Source organism: Acanthaster planci, linkage group LG15 (genome assembly GCF_054643075.1).
Source record: "Acanthaster planci isolate LZ-2023a linkage group LG15, COTS_SCS, whole genome shotgun sequence".
NCBI lineage: Eukaryota > Metazoa > Echinodermata > Asteroidea > Valvatida > Acanthasteridae > Acanthaster > Acanthaster planci.
Window position 1 is genome coordinate 13,364,302 of NC_141791.1, and position 14,107 is coordinate 13,378,408.

Consider the following 14,107-nt stretch of genomic DNA (forward strand, 5'->3'; position numbering starts at 1 on the left):
AGCATTTTAGGACACATGCAATAGTTAGTAGAACGTCTAATACGTCGTGAAAAATATCCCGATATGTTACCTTCAATAATCCTCTTGCGAGTTTATTTGAATAGAATCTGGTACACTGAGTTAATGATTGCACTTGAACAGAACTATTTGAATTCCTCAGAGGAAAGAGACTGTTGCTATACAGTACCTCATGATTTGGGGCAAGCTTTCGCATAGCAACCACCATCTCTGGAATGGACTGGTTCCCTTGTGCCCTTCTTATCCATTGAAAACAGTGTACTGGTACAAGGCGTTTCTGTAACTAAGTAAGAGCACTCCCTGATTCACGAGGTAGAGCAACAGTGTCTTTAGCGTGGAGAATTCAAATTATGTTCATGTGAATTTCAAGAACTCGGTGTACCAGATTTTATTCAAATTTAACTCACAAAAGGCTTACTGCTATTCTCCTAAAAAATACTAATAAAACAAAAATGCTACAATGTTTACAGTTCAACTACATGGAAAGTAGTTCTAATGGTGGTCAAATTTTTGAAATGAATTCTTCAATGAGGGTCTCAATCAAATCCATCGCAAAATATTCAACAAATAACCATTTTGAGTCCAGTAGAAAAACCTACTAATAATGTGATTCGCTTCCTTCTTCTTTTTTTTAATTATTGACAAATAGTGACAACACAAAATTTACAAACTTGTTTTCAAGCAAAGTCATAACATATTGTTGCTAAAGTCATAACATATTGTTGCCAAAGTCATAACATATTGTTGCCAAAGTCATAACATATTGTTGCCAGCTTGTTAGGATGATAAACTCAGAGAGAACCCTTGTTTAAAAAACACGAATTCGTAACAACACTCGGTGTAGCCAAGAATTCAAAATGGACTAAACTACAGACAAATCCAGCGATGCTTCACTGCACATTCCAGGTGGCCCCCTTCAATGGCGGCAATCACTGAGTTGGGTTTGTGTTTGGAGTGACTGTCACAGAACAGTGGCTCTGTGCAATAGTTATCTCGATGTGTGCCACCATTGACGGGGGCCACCGCATTCTTTCAAAGGCATGCAAGTGACACTGTTACCGTGGTTTCTTGCTCGCTTTCTGATTGGTCGACGTCCCAGTGAGTGTGACTGAATGACCCTAGGGCCTGCTTCATGGTGAGGGTCGATATGGCGCGGACCCCGGCATGCGGACTGTGCTGAAAACACTCCATGCATAGCTACCACATGCAAACATAAAACAGAAGGAAATAAAACAAAACGCGACAAGAAACAAACTAAAAACAAAGCCAATGAAAGAGCAGTCAACTAAAAAAAAGGATTTTCTGGCGGGAGAAATGCACATTATTCATTGATTCAATTGTTTTTCAGGTCATATTCCAGTAAGTAATACAAAAAGCTGGTTGCATGTCACGATGTACTCTGCGCCGGGGAGAAATTAATTTTTGAATTACAGGTTTTGCTCTTAATACACTGATGTATGTGGGTAATTCCACAAATTTGGGGTCCTTTTTTTTCGTGTCCCTGCCACATCTGACACATGATTTTGTAAGTTCAGAACACATTTTCTAATTTCAAAGAGTGATGACTTAATGCAAATTACCTGCCAAACAAATAGTTATAGTTGGAAATCATTTTCCGGTGATATTTCCATGTCAAATAACAAAAAGTCAGATGTAACAGGGACACAAAAATGTCACACTTTTGGACCCCTAATTTCTGGAATTACCCATATTCATGATAATGTATACCCAGTGCTTGAGTACTGGTTGGTTATAAAAAGCATAAGGTGAATGGAAACATTAACTTTTGCAAAACAATATTTTAAACCAGAAGGAACAGTTTGGGTGATTTTGCCTTTACTGTGCCAATTCAGAAATGTGCCCTGCTCTTCCAAAAAGCAGTCAATTACAAAGAGGCAAACAGGATGAGTCACAAATGAAATCAACAACAAACTAGTTCACGATCAGAAATTTACAACAAAAATTCCAAACTTGCTGTATGAGACTAAAGCTTTTGTAGAAAACACACAACAGCGATTCCAAGTATAAATGTCAAGAAAAGCGCCCTTCAACTGTGCACATGTATGAGTGATTTCAGTAAAAAACAAACAGTCATTTCTTCCACAACAGTTGCCCAAATTAACGTGTCGATGGAACAATGAACATAAGTTGGGTACTAAGTGCAAGTGCAAATCGAGGTTCTATCAAATGAAGATTTTCCACTAGCCGTTTTCCTGACCAGACTATTGCACAGTTAAGCCAAAATGGCTGCCCTAGTTTACTCGAGGCAAGCTTGTACATCAGTTGACCACTTGAGTGCATGCTAGAGCTACGTTGCGTAAAACAGCGTGAAGGAGATAAAAAGTAACTAATACTAAAATTTTGTTCACATATTTGTGCCAAAGTTTACGCATAGATATTCAGTTATAGTCCATCCACATTTGATCACATGTGAGTGGCAAGTACTGTAAGTTATTACAGATCGGAGAATGTCATGAAAACTTCTGTCAGTGATTCAAAGGAAAATCTGACATTTTCTGAGCAAAACCACTTAATTTGAAACAATAATGAGATTCGCTTATTTTTAATGTGTTAAAAGAGCACTCAAAATAAAGTAAAAGCATATTATATTTGAGAAACACCACCAAATGCTTAATATATTAAGCCAACCAATACAAAGAAGCCTGCATCAAATCAACATTCATGGTTATTGTCACTATTCCACTCGGTATGAAGTACATGTACTCCATGAAAAAGCAGTAGGATAACACGACACCTGTTTTTCTAAGGAGTGGCTACGAGTCAATTTTCTCCTAGTCTACCAATGGGCCCTTGAAAGCTTCACAGTCAAAACAGTATAAGTGTTCAGAATTGAGCAACATTTTAAAAGGCTCTGGATAGTGACGAGCAGAAGTATCTCTCAACAATGAGTGACAGAGACGTGAAAGATGCTAACACATGCTCAGACACCCCTGTCTTGAGATGAGAAATGTTGTGCTCATTCTGACGAAAATTTTGTTCTGAGGTTTTCTGCACCGTGCACACATAACATCATCAGTTTCCACGCTGGGTCCAGATTTTGAGAACGAATACAATTTCCCGGCTAGACAACAGTTGCATACTCTGGCCCTGAAGATTATTTTCGCAGGGCAATATTTGGGTAGCGTGACCATTTGGGGCTGCAGCTCAAAGAACAGCTGCAAGTTCCATCTGCAAAGATTATTTCATGGAGCAATGTCCGGGTTGCAAAAACACATCTTTGTGGTATTGAAAAAAAAAAGAGGGCCTTCGTGATTCCATTTTTTGTTTTTGTTATAAAAGAACTTGAGACAGGGAGCCCAAGTGTGTGTCAAGTACTGAAAAGGTTTAATAACTGTATCCATCTTTGTATACTGATCAAAGAAAAGGGGAAACCACAAAAGGCAAAACTAATGCAAGGCGTGCTTATGAAAGTCACAAAAGCACAGCAAAGAAAGATTCTCATGTTAGTGCCGGTGCGCAGTCAGTAGGGCTGGGTCAACAAGATTTGGGTATTTCTAAGTGATAAAATTTCCTTGAATGTTCAAAGATTTTGCGAGAGTCTGGAAGTCAGTCAAAGTGTTTACACTGTGAAATAAGAAACAGTTGAGTGCCATGTGTAAATTATTCGTCACAACATGCCTTTCGGAGGTGCAAAATGTGGTTTACGAGAGCGTTACCTGTCGCAAAGGTTTTGGGCCGGTCTGCGTAAATCATGCAGAATGGTTAAATAAGCAAAGAAAAAGTTCACAAATTGACAACAAAACAACAGTTGACACAAGTGCAAGATGTCCCATTTAACAGAATTATACATCTCCACATTCAGGTCAGTAAAAACTAAAATGAGTGTGACGTTATGAACAAGTACCGGCAAGCTGATGTTATGCAGCACCATTGCAACCATGCATGACACGAACCACAGGGTTACCAGCTTTCAGTGAACCGGTGATCCCCTTCGACCAACCAGTAACCTGTTTACCTGTTTCAACTGTAGCGTTGCATTCTGGGCCAGGATACTGACTATCTGGAGAAGCGTGATTTGGCAGGCCCTGAGAATGTCTTGCTTACCAAGGTTATGCGACGTTAGGCAAAACTGTTGGGAGGGAAGTCACGTTTTTTTTTTTCCGGTTTATGACATTTCATTAACCACTGCATGGCTACATGTTTTAAAAAACAAAATGTTTGAAGAATTTCACTTTCATCATATGTGCCTTGAAAAATTTAACCAAGTTTTTTAAGAGGATGGTAATAGCACTCTTTGATTTCAAGTTTCTAAGTCGGTTACATGAGGCAACAAGAAAATGTATACATGGTAATGTAACATGAATATTTGGTATTTAGGTTACAAGACGGTACAACTCCATTATGTTGAATCCATGTTTATGCTCCAGTCACCAATTCAATAGCCACATATTTGGAGTTGTAGGGTTTCTGAAACTTAACGACGTGATATAGAACAATCAAGAATATGTGTTTGGCACCCAATGAGCTGTCTAGATAGTGATTGCCTTTTTTAATATAAAGAGCCATGACCTGTTGAAATGGATTTCAACTAATTAGCAATCAGGGAAAAATTTCTTGTCTGAAAAGGCCTTGACATTTTAACACTGTGGAAGAAAATATCATAAAGTGCAATGGACATGAAAATGTCATCAAAGAAATTTACAAATTAAGCAGAATAAATTTAAAATATTTGGACTAGATGGTAGATTTTGACAATTGATTGGGTTGCATGCGGTTTTCTTTACATACAAAACAACTGCAAAAGTAATATCTTCTAAAATTAAACTGACCTCTGACACCTTGATGATTGACAGGGAACTGACTGAGCAGGAGGAGGAGCATGTCACTGTCAAAAGAATCTATTGGACACAACATACAGCTTGAATATGCAAATTAATTATGCAAGTATGACAGTTACACCTTAATGACTGACAAGGAATTGACTGAGCAGGAGGCGGAGCAATCACTGTCTGAAGAATCTATTGGATACAAGATGCAACATTAATATTCACTAATGAATTATGCATGTGTTACCCAATGGATAGCAAAATGACTGATCATTCCTTTTACAGTCATAAACTGACACTTGAACTACATGTGCATGTATGATTTGAGCAAACTATGCTATTCTGTTCAACACACAATGAGCCCCGAGCTGGACCAAGAGAGGGCGCAATTCTCCAAGCAGCACAGGCTCCTTTGGTAGGAACTGCACTTCACTGGTTCTCAAACAACTACATGTATTAAATGCACGCATTATGGTTGCATCGCTACCAACAAACTGAGCACTCCCGACCAATAAGCCCCTTTTCAATCGATGAGGGGGTGCTTCTGTTCACGGCGGATGAACGCCACATCTCAGAGTTATCTCAAAAAATTAACAAATTGAAAAAGATTTTCTCGGCTACGATTTTCCTTAAAGCTATCACATACCTTCATGACCTCCACTTGCATCTCTTCATTCAGCTGGGGGGATGCTGCCACCGTCTGCAGCACTTGTAGGGGTAGTCGGTGCTCCTCGTCATCCTTGGAAGGGTCTGACTGGAAGCGGGCATCCGAGATCAGCTTCTGTGACATCATCCATCAAGCAAACAATTAATCAATCAATCAATCTCTAATGCCTTCACCAATATGTTGATAATCAGCCAATGTCACTGTAACACAGCTGATGTAACAAGGAAGTTCACAGTTCTGTAGTTTAATCCATCGCAAGTCCAGTCTCAAGTCCGTTTGCGAGACCAGTCGTAAGTAACGGGGTGAATGCATTCTCTCGTCAGAATTCATTTGAATAGCTTGTGACTCGGCTGAAGACTGGCCAACTTGTGATGGCCTTGCAGGGACTCGTGATGGACTCAACTGTACAACACAGCACTCAGCGCGACACAGTAATTCCTGACAAGTTCGTGTAATCCAGAAAAAGAAAAGGTTGAAAACTCTACTCTGGATGTACACATCCTACTCTCGGCTGTTTCAAATATTCCAAATCGATACAACAGAAGAAAGGTAAATGCATGTTTGATTAATAATCAATACTCATTAGCATATTGATCAGCTCGCCACGTACCTGTAAGCCAGTGACAGCATGAGCAGCAAGCTTATTGCTCTTGGATTCCAGGGCTAGCCGGAGAGGAAGGAGGCAGGTCTCTCGCAGCTCACAGGGGGCCAAAGATGGGGTCAATGTCTCAGCCTCTAAGGCATCTTGGGGAAGGGAAAGATGATAGAACCACTCCATCAACATTGGTAACAATTCAAGAAATGTGACTAGATCCCACAACATGGGTCCTGAGGCCCAATTTTTCAGTAATTTTGTTTCAATGGAGGCTTTGCGCATGACAGCCATCTTGCGGGGCAGTTCTCTTCTGTGCATACCCTGTGGAACGAAAAAAGGTGCCCTGCAAGATGGCCACCACACAAAGCCTCTATAGAAAACAAACATCAGCTCTTTGTTTTGATGTATCACTCAGTTTGGCATTGGGAAAATTTTGTTGATCGCGATGGTGAAAAAATGTTTAAGGTTCCCACTGATTTTCACTGTGGAAGAACCTCATGAAGACCTTCCATCTCAAACCGATCTCAAATAGTTTTGCAAAAAAAGATCCTGCCCAATCCCCGTACCAAGGCATTGTTTCCCCTTTCTAGGCTTGAAAACGATGGTAGGAATTTGGAAACAGTAAAAGCATCACTACCATTAGAACTACAGCACACCATTTCAAAACTAGCCTAATTCCTTACTATATGGACCTTTGAAGTGTGGTTGGTACATCATCCTCCCTGATTTGTCCTTGAGTGGGTTTGTGTTTTTTGGTGCTCATTGTAAACGTCATACAGAGTGTTGCTTTGGTACTCTACCAGTAAATGTATTTTCTCCCATGTTTATGCCTTCTTTTTGTAATTGTACAATTGAATGAAATGATATTGTAATTAATGTAATAAAATATTGGATGTAATTTGTAGAAATGTTGTAATAATATACTTATTTGATGTTAGTTTCTATTTAACCCTAACTCCCTAGGGTGTATGTAAAATCATATTAAAATTGGAGGATTTGGGAGTGTTCGGGTTAATGTTTATTTTGTAAATCCAATTCAATTCAATTCAATTCAAATGTAATTCATCCTCTGGGCTGCTAAGTTTGAATGTTTGTAAATAAACAATAAAATTACTAATAATAGAGACCATCACATGACCAACACAAGGCCTCCAGTCTGAATTCAAGTCACAAGTTTCTTCAAATGAACAGCGACACAAGCATTCCTTCGTCACTTTTCACTCAGTTAACTTGTGACTGGTCTTGCACATGGCCTTGTGATCCTCCAGAATAAAGACTACAACATTCAGGCCAATTGAGTTTTGAAGAATGTGCTTTTAACAGGGTCAAAGATCAAAGCTTTGAGCAGGCATTTCCGTTTGGAACAATGTGTTCACTGCAGCTGCTGAAATCAAGCAGCTGGCTCTTACAGCAAATGATGAATTCAGTGAAATTCAAAACCATTCACATATTGGTTTAAGGTTCCAATGTTTTTATGCACAACGAATATGCCATCGGCTCACTGGACAGTATTGGATGTTGGAGGATGCCCAGAAATTTCCCAGCAGACATGCTCACAATGCCAAAGTCACACAGATTCAAGACAGGGAACAATACTGAAAGCAGTTTCAGCGTGCCTGGTCGATCAACGACACGTATTTGCTCAAGGGTTATTCTGCTTCTCACTTACAGTCTTGTTACCACATCATAAACAGACGTGTAGTATACATGTACATGTACGTACATGTGCATGGTGCATAGAAGCCCCTTGGGACTTTTGGTTTCCACAACACGCCATCTATGATAATACAATAGCACCCATTCAAGCATGAACGCAAATAAGAACCACAGTGTATGCCATAAATAGTAGTTCATGTAAATATATGCATTTCACGCAGTCAGCACCAATAATTACGATAAACCTTTCCCACGGCCATCTGTTTCTTTCATCATCTGCTCCCCCCAAGTCTGACTGAAGTTCAGAGGTCACAGGCACTACAACCAGACTCTGCCCCTTGAATATGGATTATTGCATTTTTCAATGATGTCCTTGGAAGGTTGTGTTGAGTGAATGAAAAATCAACAGACCAAATTCAGGTGGCAATGGGCCAGTGTTAAAACCAGCAGTCTGTGGTGTGGATTTCTGATTTAAATGGATGAAAATGATGATTTGAAGGAGAGGGGACGGTTGTTAAAATTCTGGTGAAGAAGTTGAAACTCCTTTTCTTCTCAGTAATAACAAACAGGAGAATCTCTTGGTAACACACATGGCAATATGGGTACATGACATCGCATTTGTTTCAAAGGTTTTCCTTTATTTCAAAATCATTTTTCAAGGGTGCTACCGAAAGATCATGAAATGATTTGTGTGTTGACACTTAAGCACTTTTTTCTAATTCACTTGATTTTGTAGGTACAAGTACAACACAGTCCAGTTTTATCAGTTGGTAACCTTAACAAGAAATCTTCTATGCCCATTTCATAACTTGGAAGATTCCACAATTTAAAAATTTCCTGAGTGAGGTACATGTACAATTATAAGAAATTCAACAAATTTATGACAAAATGAGAATGATGTCCTCGCTTCACCTATAATAATTATATTCAAACATATAATTCCTGAAGTTGCACAGCGACGCGGTCAGTTTTTTTCAATTATCTCGGGAAGAGCCATGTCATTTCTGCTGGTACATTTACGAGGTGGCCAACTTCAATCAACTACACGCAGGTTGGGCACCCACAGTAAAGGTTGCCCATTACGACAAGAATTATATGCTTTCCTGTTGAGCGCAAAAAAAATTGTGAGGGGAAAATCTAACAGCTGTCGTTCACGGAATTTGTTCCACCGGTGAATCCTGCCTAGCAGTTAAAAATCTCATTAGAATTTGGACCAGAAAGTGAACAAATGGTACATGCCGAGCCATCTGAGAGATTATTTGAAATGCTAATTGCAGATGAGGCAGACTTCAGGCATAAATTTTCCTCCATTGGTCGAAAGCTGTGGAAATGCAAAGAAATGGGTTTTTCTTTTTTTTTTTCAAGTCAGGTGTGCATTCAATCTATTTCCATCAAATATTACTAAAGAATCACTGTAGTTCTAAGCTACAGTAGAAATGTGATTAACACATCTTCCATGGTTATAATTGAAGATTTTACAACTTATTACGTTATCAGTAAGGTCAGTTTGAAACATCGATGGACAACTTATTTTGGTATGGCCTGGTATTGTCCCGTGTTCAATGATAACTTGAGGTATACCCAACTGCATTACCTCATGAATGGGCGGAAATGAGACAAGTAACATGGGCAAGCAATAAAATATCAAAAAATGATTTTGAAAATTAAAAAAGATAACCTACAATGGTAAATATTATTTTTCATTCCAAAATTTTGATTTCTTGGAAATCGGTGGGAGGAGACTTAAAATTTCATCACAATCTATTGATAACAGATTACATGTGTTCTCTACATGCATACATTGTATTTGTACATTGGTAGCTTTGCCATTTACAAGGGATGAGGGGTAAATTTGGACACTAGAGCCAGTCTAATTGACTGGGGAGAAACAAAACGATACTTGTACAAAAATGACAACAAAAAGGACATTTAGGAGATCATCTGCCACATCGATGGGGTCTGATCCGGAGACTGTACAAATGATTTGGAAAACTGGCACACCTACATTGGAAAACTGGCACATCTACATTGGAAAGCTGGCACATCTACATTGGAAAACTGGCACATCTACATTGGAAAGCTGGCACATCTACATTGGAAAACTGGCACATCTACATTGGAAAACTGGCACATCTACATTGGAAAGCTGGCACATCTACATTGGAAAACTGGCACATCTACATTGGAAAACTGGCACATCTACATTGGAAAGCTGGCACATCTACATTGGAAAACTGGCACATCTACATTGGAAAACTGGCACATCTACATTGGAAAACTGGCACATCTACATTGGAAAGCTGGCACATCTACATTGGAAAGCTGGCACATCTACATTGGAAAACTGGCACATCTACATTGGAAAGCTGGCACATCTACATTGGAAAACTGGCACATCTACATTGGAAAACTGGCACATCTACATTGGAAAACTGGCACATCTACATTGGAAAACTGGCACATCTACATTGGAAAACTGGCACATCTACATTGGAAAACTGGCACATCCTACATTGGAAAACTGGCACATCTACATTGGAAAACTGGCACATCTACATTGGAAAACTGGCACATCTACATTGGAAAACTGGCACATCTACATTGGAAAGCTGGCACATCTACATTGGAAAACTGGCACATCTACATTGGAAAACTGGCACATCTACATTGGAAAACTGGCACATCTACATTGGAAAACTGGCACATCTACATTGGAAAACTGGCACATCTACATTGGAAAGCTGGCACATCTATATGTACATGTATAACAGCCGAAACCATTTTGAGAAATAAACGCAGTCTCTAGTCCAGGATCTTTGGAGAAAAGAAACGGGAGGAGGCCCTTTTTCTTTTCTTTTTTTCCAAGCTGGAGGATTTTTCCGAGATGGCAGATGGATTTTTATATCTGAAGAAATTTCCGGCCTAACAGATTTGTACAAGTTTTGTACCCATTTAGAAATAAATATTCATATTATCAAATTATGGAATGCTACAAATCGTTTTAAAATGAACATACATGTAAACGAAAATAAGTGGGGAATAATTCATGCATTGACCCTTAACAGAGGCTATGCACGGCTGCCATCTTTAGGGTTTTTGTTACGAAGGGATAAACATCATGGGTAGACCTTTTGTGCATATCCCCTACAACAAAAGCACGGACTGGGAAGATGGCTGCCGTGCATAGGTTTCTATTAAGAACATGTCCAGATCCAACAAAATCTAGCACTATGCATGCATTCAACAGCACAATCTTTATTAAATAATAACAAAATGGCTATAGTATAGGAACCAAAAATCCTATTGGATTTTGAGATTTTTGTTAGAGGAGAGGGGGTAGAATTAACCTCAGCATACAGCTTGATGCTGCTATTTCTGGTGCAAAGTAGCCTAATCAACCTCAATAACCATCTCTGCCCTCACAGGTACCCAATTACTCCTGGGTCGAGAGAGGCAATGAGTGACAAAGTGCCTTGCCTCAGGGCACACACACCGTGTCCTCAGGCTGGATTCTAACCTACAACCTGCGGCTTTACCTGCCGACTACGAATTCGATGGTCTTAACCACATGGCCACGGCAGTCCACTTTAATAAAGAAGCACAAAGCACTATAAAAGCACATATATAAAACCTTGGTAACTCGAACGTCCAGTCTGAGGGTAATGTGGACATCCTTATTTCAAAGGCTGGCCAAAACCTAGGCTGAAGAGCACTTTACCTTTAGCTTGGGTGCAAGCCTCACGTATGGCCTTGTGTTTGCCAGCACTGGCCTCCTTGTGGAGATTGTTCAAGACGTCTTCCATCTCGGCAGGTTGCTTGTGTTTTCTATCTATGAGTGTTCTGACGACAACGTGGCCATGCAACCGTTGGGCATACTGCTATGTCTCATTCTAAATTCCTATCAAACAGGATTGAGACCAAGACTAAGTTTTCCAAGCACCCAAAACATTGTGAAGAATACGGATTACCGATCCAGGTGGACTAGAACTGGAAAATTGCAAATACATGTACTGAGAGTCCTGTAACTCATGATATGGATATGTTAGGTACAATTGGTTATGTAATCTACCTTTCTGCCCAACTTGTTAATCCCATGATGCTCCAGTTCAAGTGTTGAAAACATTTAATGGAGTTTCAGTAAGCTGCATGCAACAGATGTAAAAGCTTTCTGAACACATTTTGAAATTTTAATCACCAAATATCAAAACTGAGAAATTAACTTCTAAACTGACAAGCTAAAATTTAAAAATTTTTTAGAAACATATTTGTAAAAGATGGCATACTGCATGTATTGTCCATGGGTCCCCGTCATTTCAATCCACAAGACGCAAGATTGCATCTAATTCCTTTCGTTCATACTTCAACCTTTTTGCTGTCTTTTGTCCTTTTGGAATTTCTCGTCACACAGTTATTATAAGGCTAGAGTGTAGCAGTAACAAGTGTTCCAGTAACACCTACATGTTGTCCCTGTTAATGTCCCAACTACAGCGTCAGTCCCAACTATTACAGTTATGTTGGACAACTGCATCACCGAGGTCCAATGTTGTCAATTGCAGGCAGTATATGTGCCACAGCACTTACCAAAGTCATTTTGTTTTCATCAACAACTTGCGCTTGGAAAAGCAAGCTTTATTACAGTACAAAGTAGTGCTATGCACGCAGCTCAGCGGTACCCCCAGAACTGTGGGGTCCGACATCGGCTCCTCTCCGTTCATGGGAGAGGAGTGGGCGTTGGACCCCACAATTCACAACTGGGGGTAGAGCGCAGAGGAACTGCATGAACTTGAAAGAGCTTGAGAAATTTCATATCAAAGTTGGTAACAACAGTTGAGCCAGCCCAACTGCAGAACTATGCCGGTAATTGGAACAAATGCTACCGTTGCGTTGGGCATAATGTCAACATGGCATACCCTGGGCTGGCCATAGGGCCTAGGCCACAATTGAATGAATGTCATTTTATTTACAGTGCAGTCTATGGCAGTAGGCCTATCAAATAAGAAACGAACGACGCGACCAGACACCATATTATTCCCAAAATCACCAACTTGGGAAACTCACCCAATAACACAGACTATTAAAGAATATTTTTTGTATAATATATATCGAAATTTACTTACCTAGGGTAAAATCGAAAGCGAAATGTGACTGGTGGGTGCATCGAATATCGTGGCACTTTTTGGGAAACAGATGTCACACATTGCCAACATGAGACGCTTGAGGGCGCTCGGTATTTATGGAATAGTGGGCGGAGTTTAACCACAGACATCGACTAAAAATATTCACGTACGTGGCTCAACGCTGCCAGTTTGAAAATATATTTCACGGATGATCTTACACCCCCCCCTCTATTTCATCTAGCTACATGTACTTCTTCTGAGACTGAATTTTGCACATCGTCACTCATGGTTTTCAGGAAATAACAGTGATTACAGCTTTCTTTTACAACATTACGGCAGCGAATGACCGCGGGTCAGTTCCGCCAACCGAACACCCCGGCGCATCCGTCATGGACGGCACGGTCACGCTAGGGGAAGGAGGGGTGCTTGTGTCCCCGCCCCCCCCCCAAGAAAATTGAAAATTAAAAATAACTGAACTACTAACAAAATGAGTGGAGGGCGAAAGAAATCAAAAATAGAGAAAAAAGGGGGTGAAAATCATCAATATGCTTGTAGACAAACCTCCAAAATTCGCACCCGGCCGATCGCTGTTAATCTAATTTAATTAGCTGATCTGGTTTGTCCTTCTGGTAATCGCCCATTCGTTTGAAAAGCCCCCCCCCCAAAAAAAATGACTGTTGCAACGCCCATGATCGTACATTAATTTTTTTTTAAATATATCTCCTTAAACCAAACTTGCAACGAATATGTCTCGTAAAACCACAGATCGTAAAAACGAACTCACTCAGTCACGGTGAGGGCTGCACGTCTTATTACTCGAGATAACAGTAGGACCAGCGCTGTCTCAACCATCATGGAGGTAGGAATGTCTCAACTAGTATGCACCTCGGGTAACTTTTTACAACCGTTTACTCCTTGCGCAGAAGACAGCACCGCGGCCTTCTAAGCATAAAATCATGTAAATTACCTTGGTCTACGAGAACCCCCCATCACGCACACAAAAGACCGCCCCCGGCGGAGTTGCAAAAGGCTAAACTAACAAGTCATACCACAATCAATCCCATCTTCATTCGTTTTTCCATCAGAGGTAAGACTGAGAATGGAAGGACTTGCCAGAAGTGACATCACCTTGATACGTACGGAGGCAATATACAGCTAGAGATTTCCGTCCCCGCGTTGCAAAGTTATTTTTGCAGTTAGAATGAGCATCCCCCCAGTTCCGTTCTTGGCGATGCTCGAGTTGAACTATTCAGAGTATTCATCCAGA

General features: G+C 40.1%; 1 protein-coding gene across 13 annotated transcripts in view; it reads right to left on the reverse strand.

Annotated features, from left to right (window-relative positions):
• LOC110978864 (brefeldin A-inhibited guanine nucleotide-exchange protein 3-like) overlaps positions 1-12,939 on the reverse strand; it is a 30,679-nt gene extending 17,740 nt beyond the window's left edge. For 5 of the 13 annotated variants that reach the window (XM_087146633.1, XM_087146632.1, XM_022234168.2 and 2 more), the window contains exons 1-7: positions 12,841-12,939; positions 11,442-11,621; positions 6,083-6,216; positions 5,452-5,586; positions 4,809-4,877; positions 3,995-4,108; positions 1,078-1,215 (exon numbers count right to left, since the gene is read on the reverse strand). In XM_087146633.1, the coding sequence (XP_087002759.1) occupies positions 1,078-1,215; positions 3,995-4,108; positions 4,809-4,877; positions 5,452-5,586; positions 6,083-6,216; positions 11,442-11,526 (675 nt within the window). In that variant the 5' untranslated portion in view covers positions 11,527-11,621; positions 12,841-12,939. The other 8 variants (XM_087146635.1, XM_087146634.1, XM_022234172.2 and 5 more) reach the window with 5 other exon arrangements.
• Positions 12,940-14,107: the final 1,168 nt, after the last annotated feature.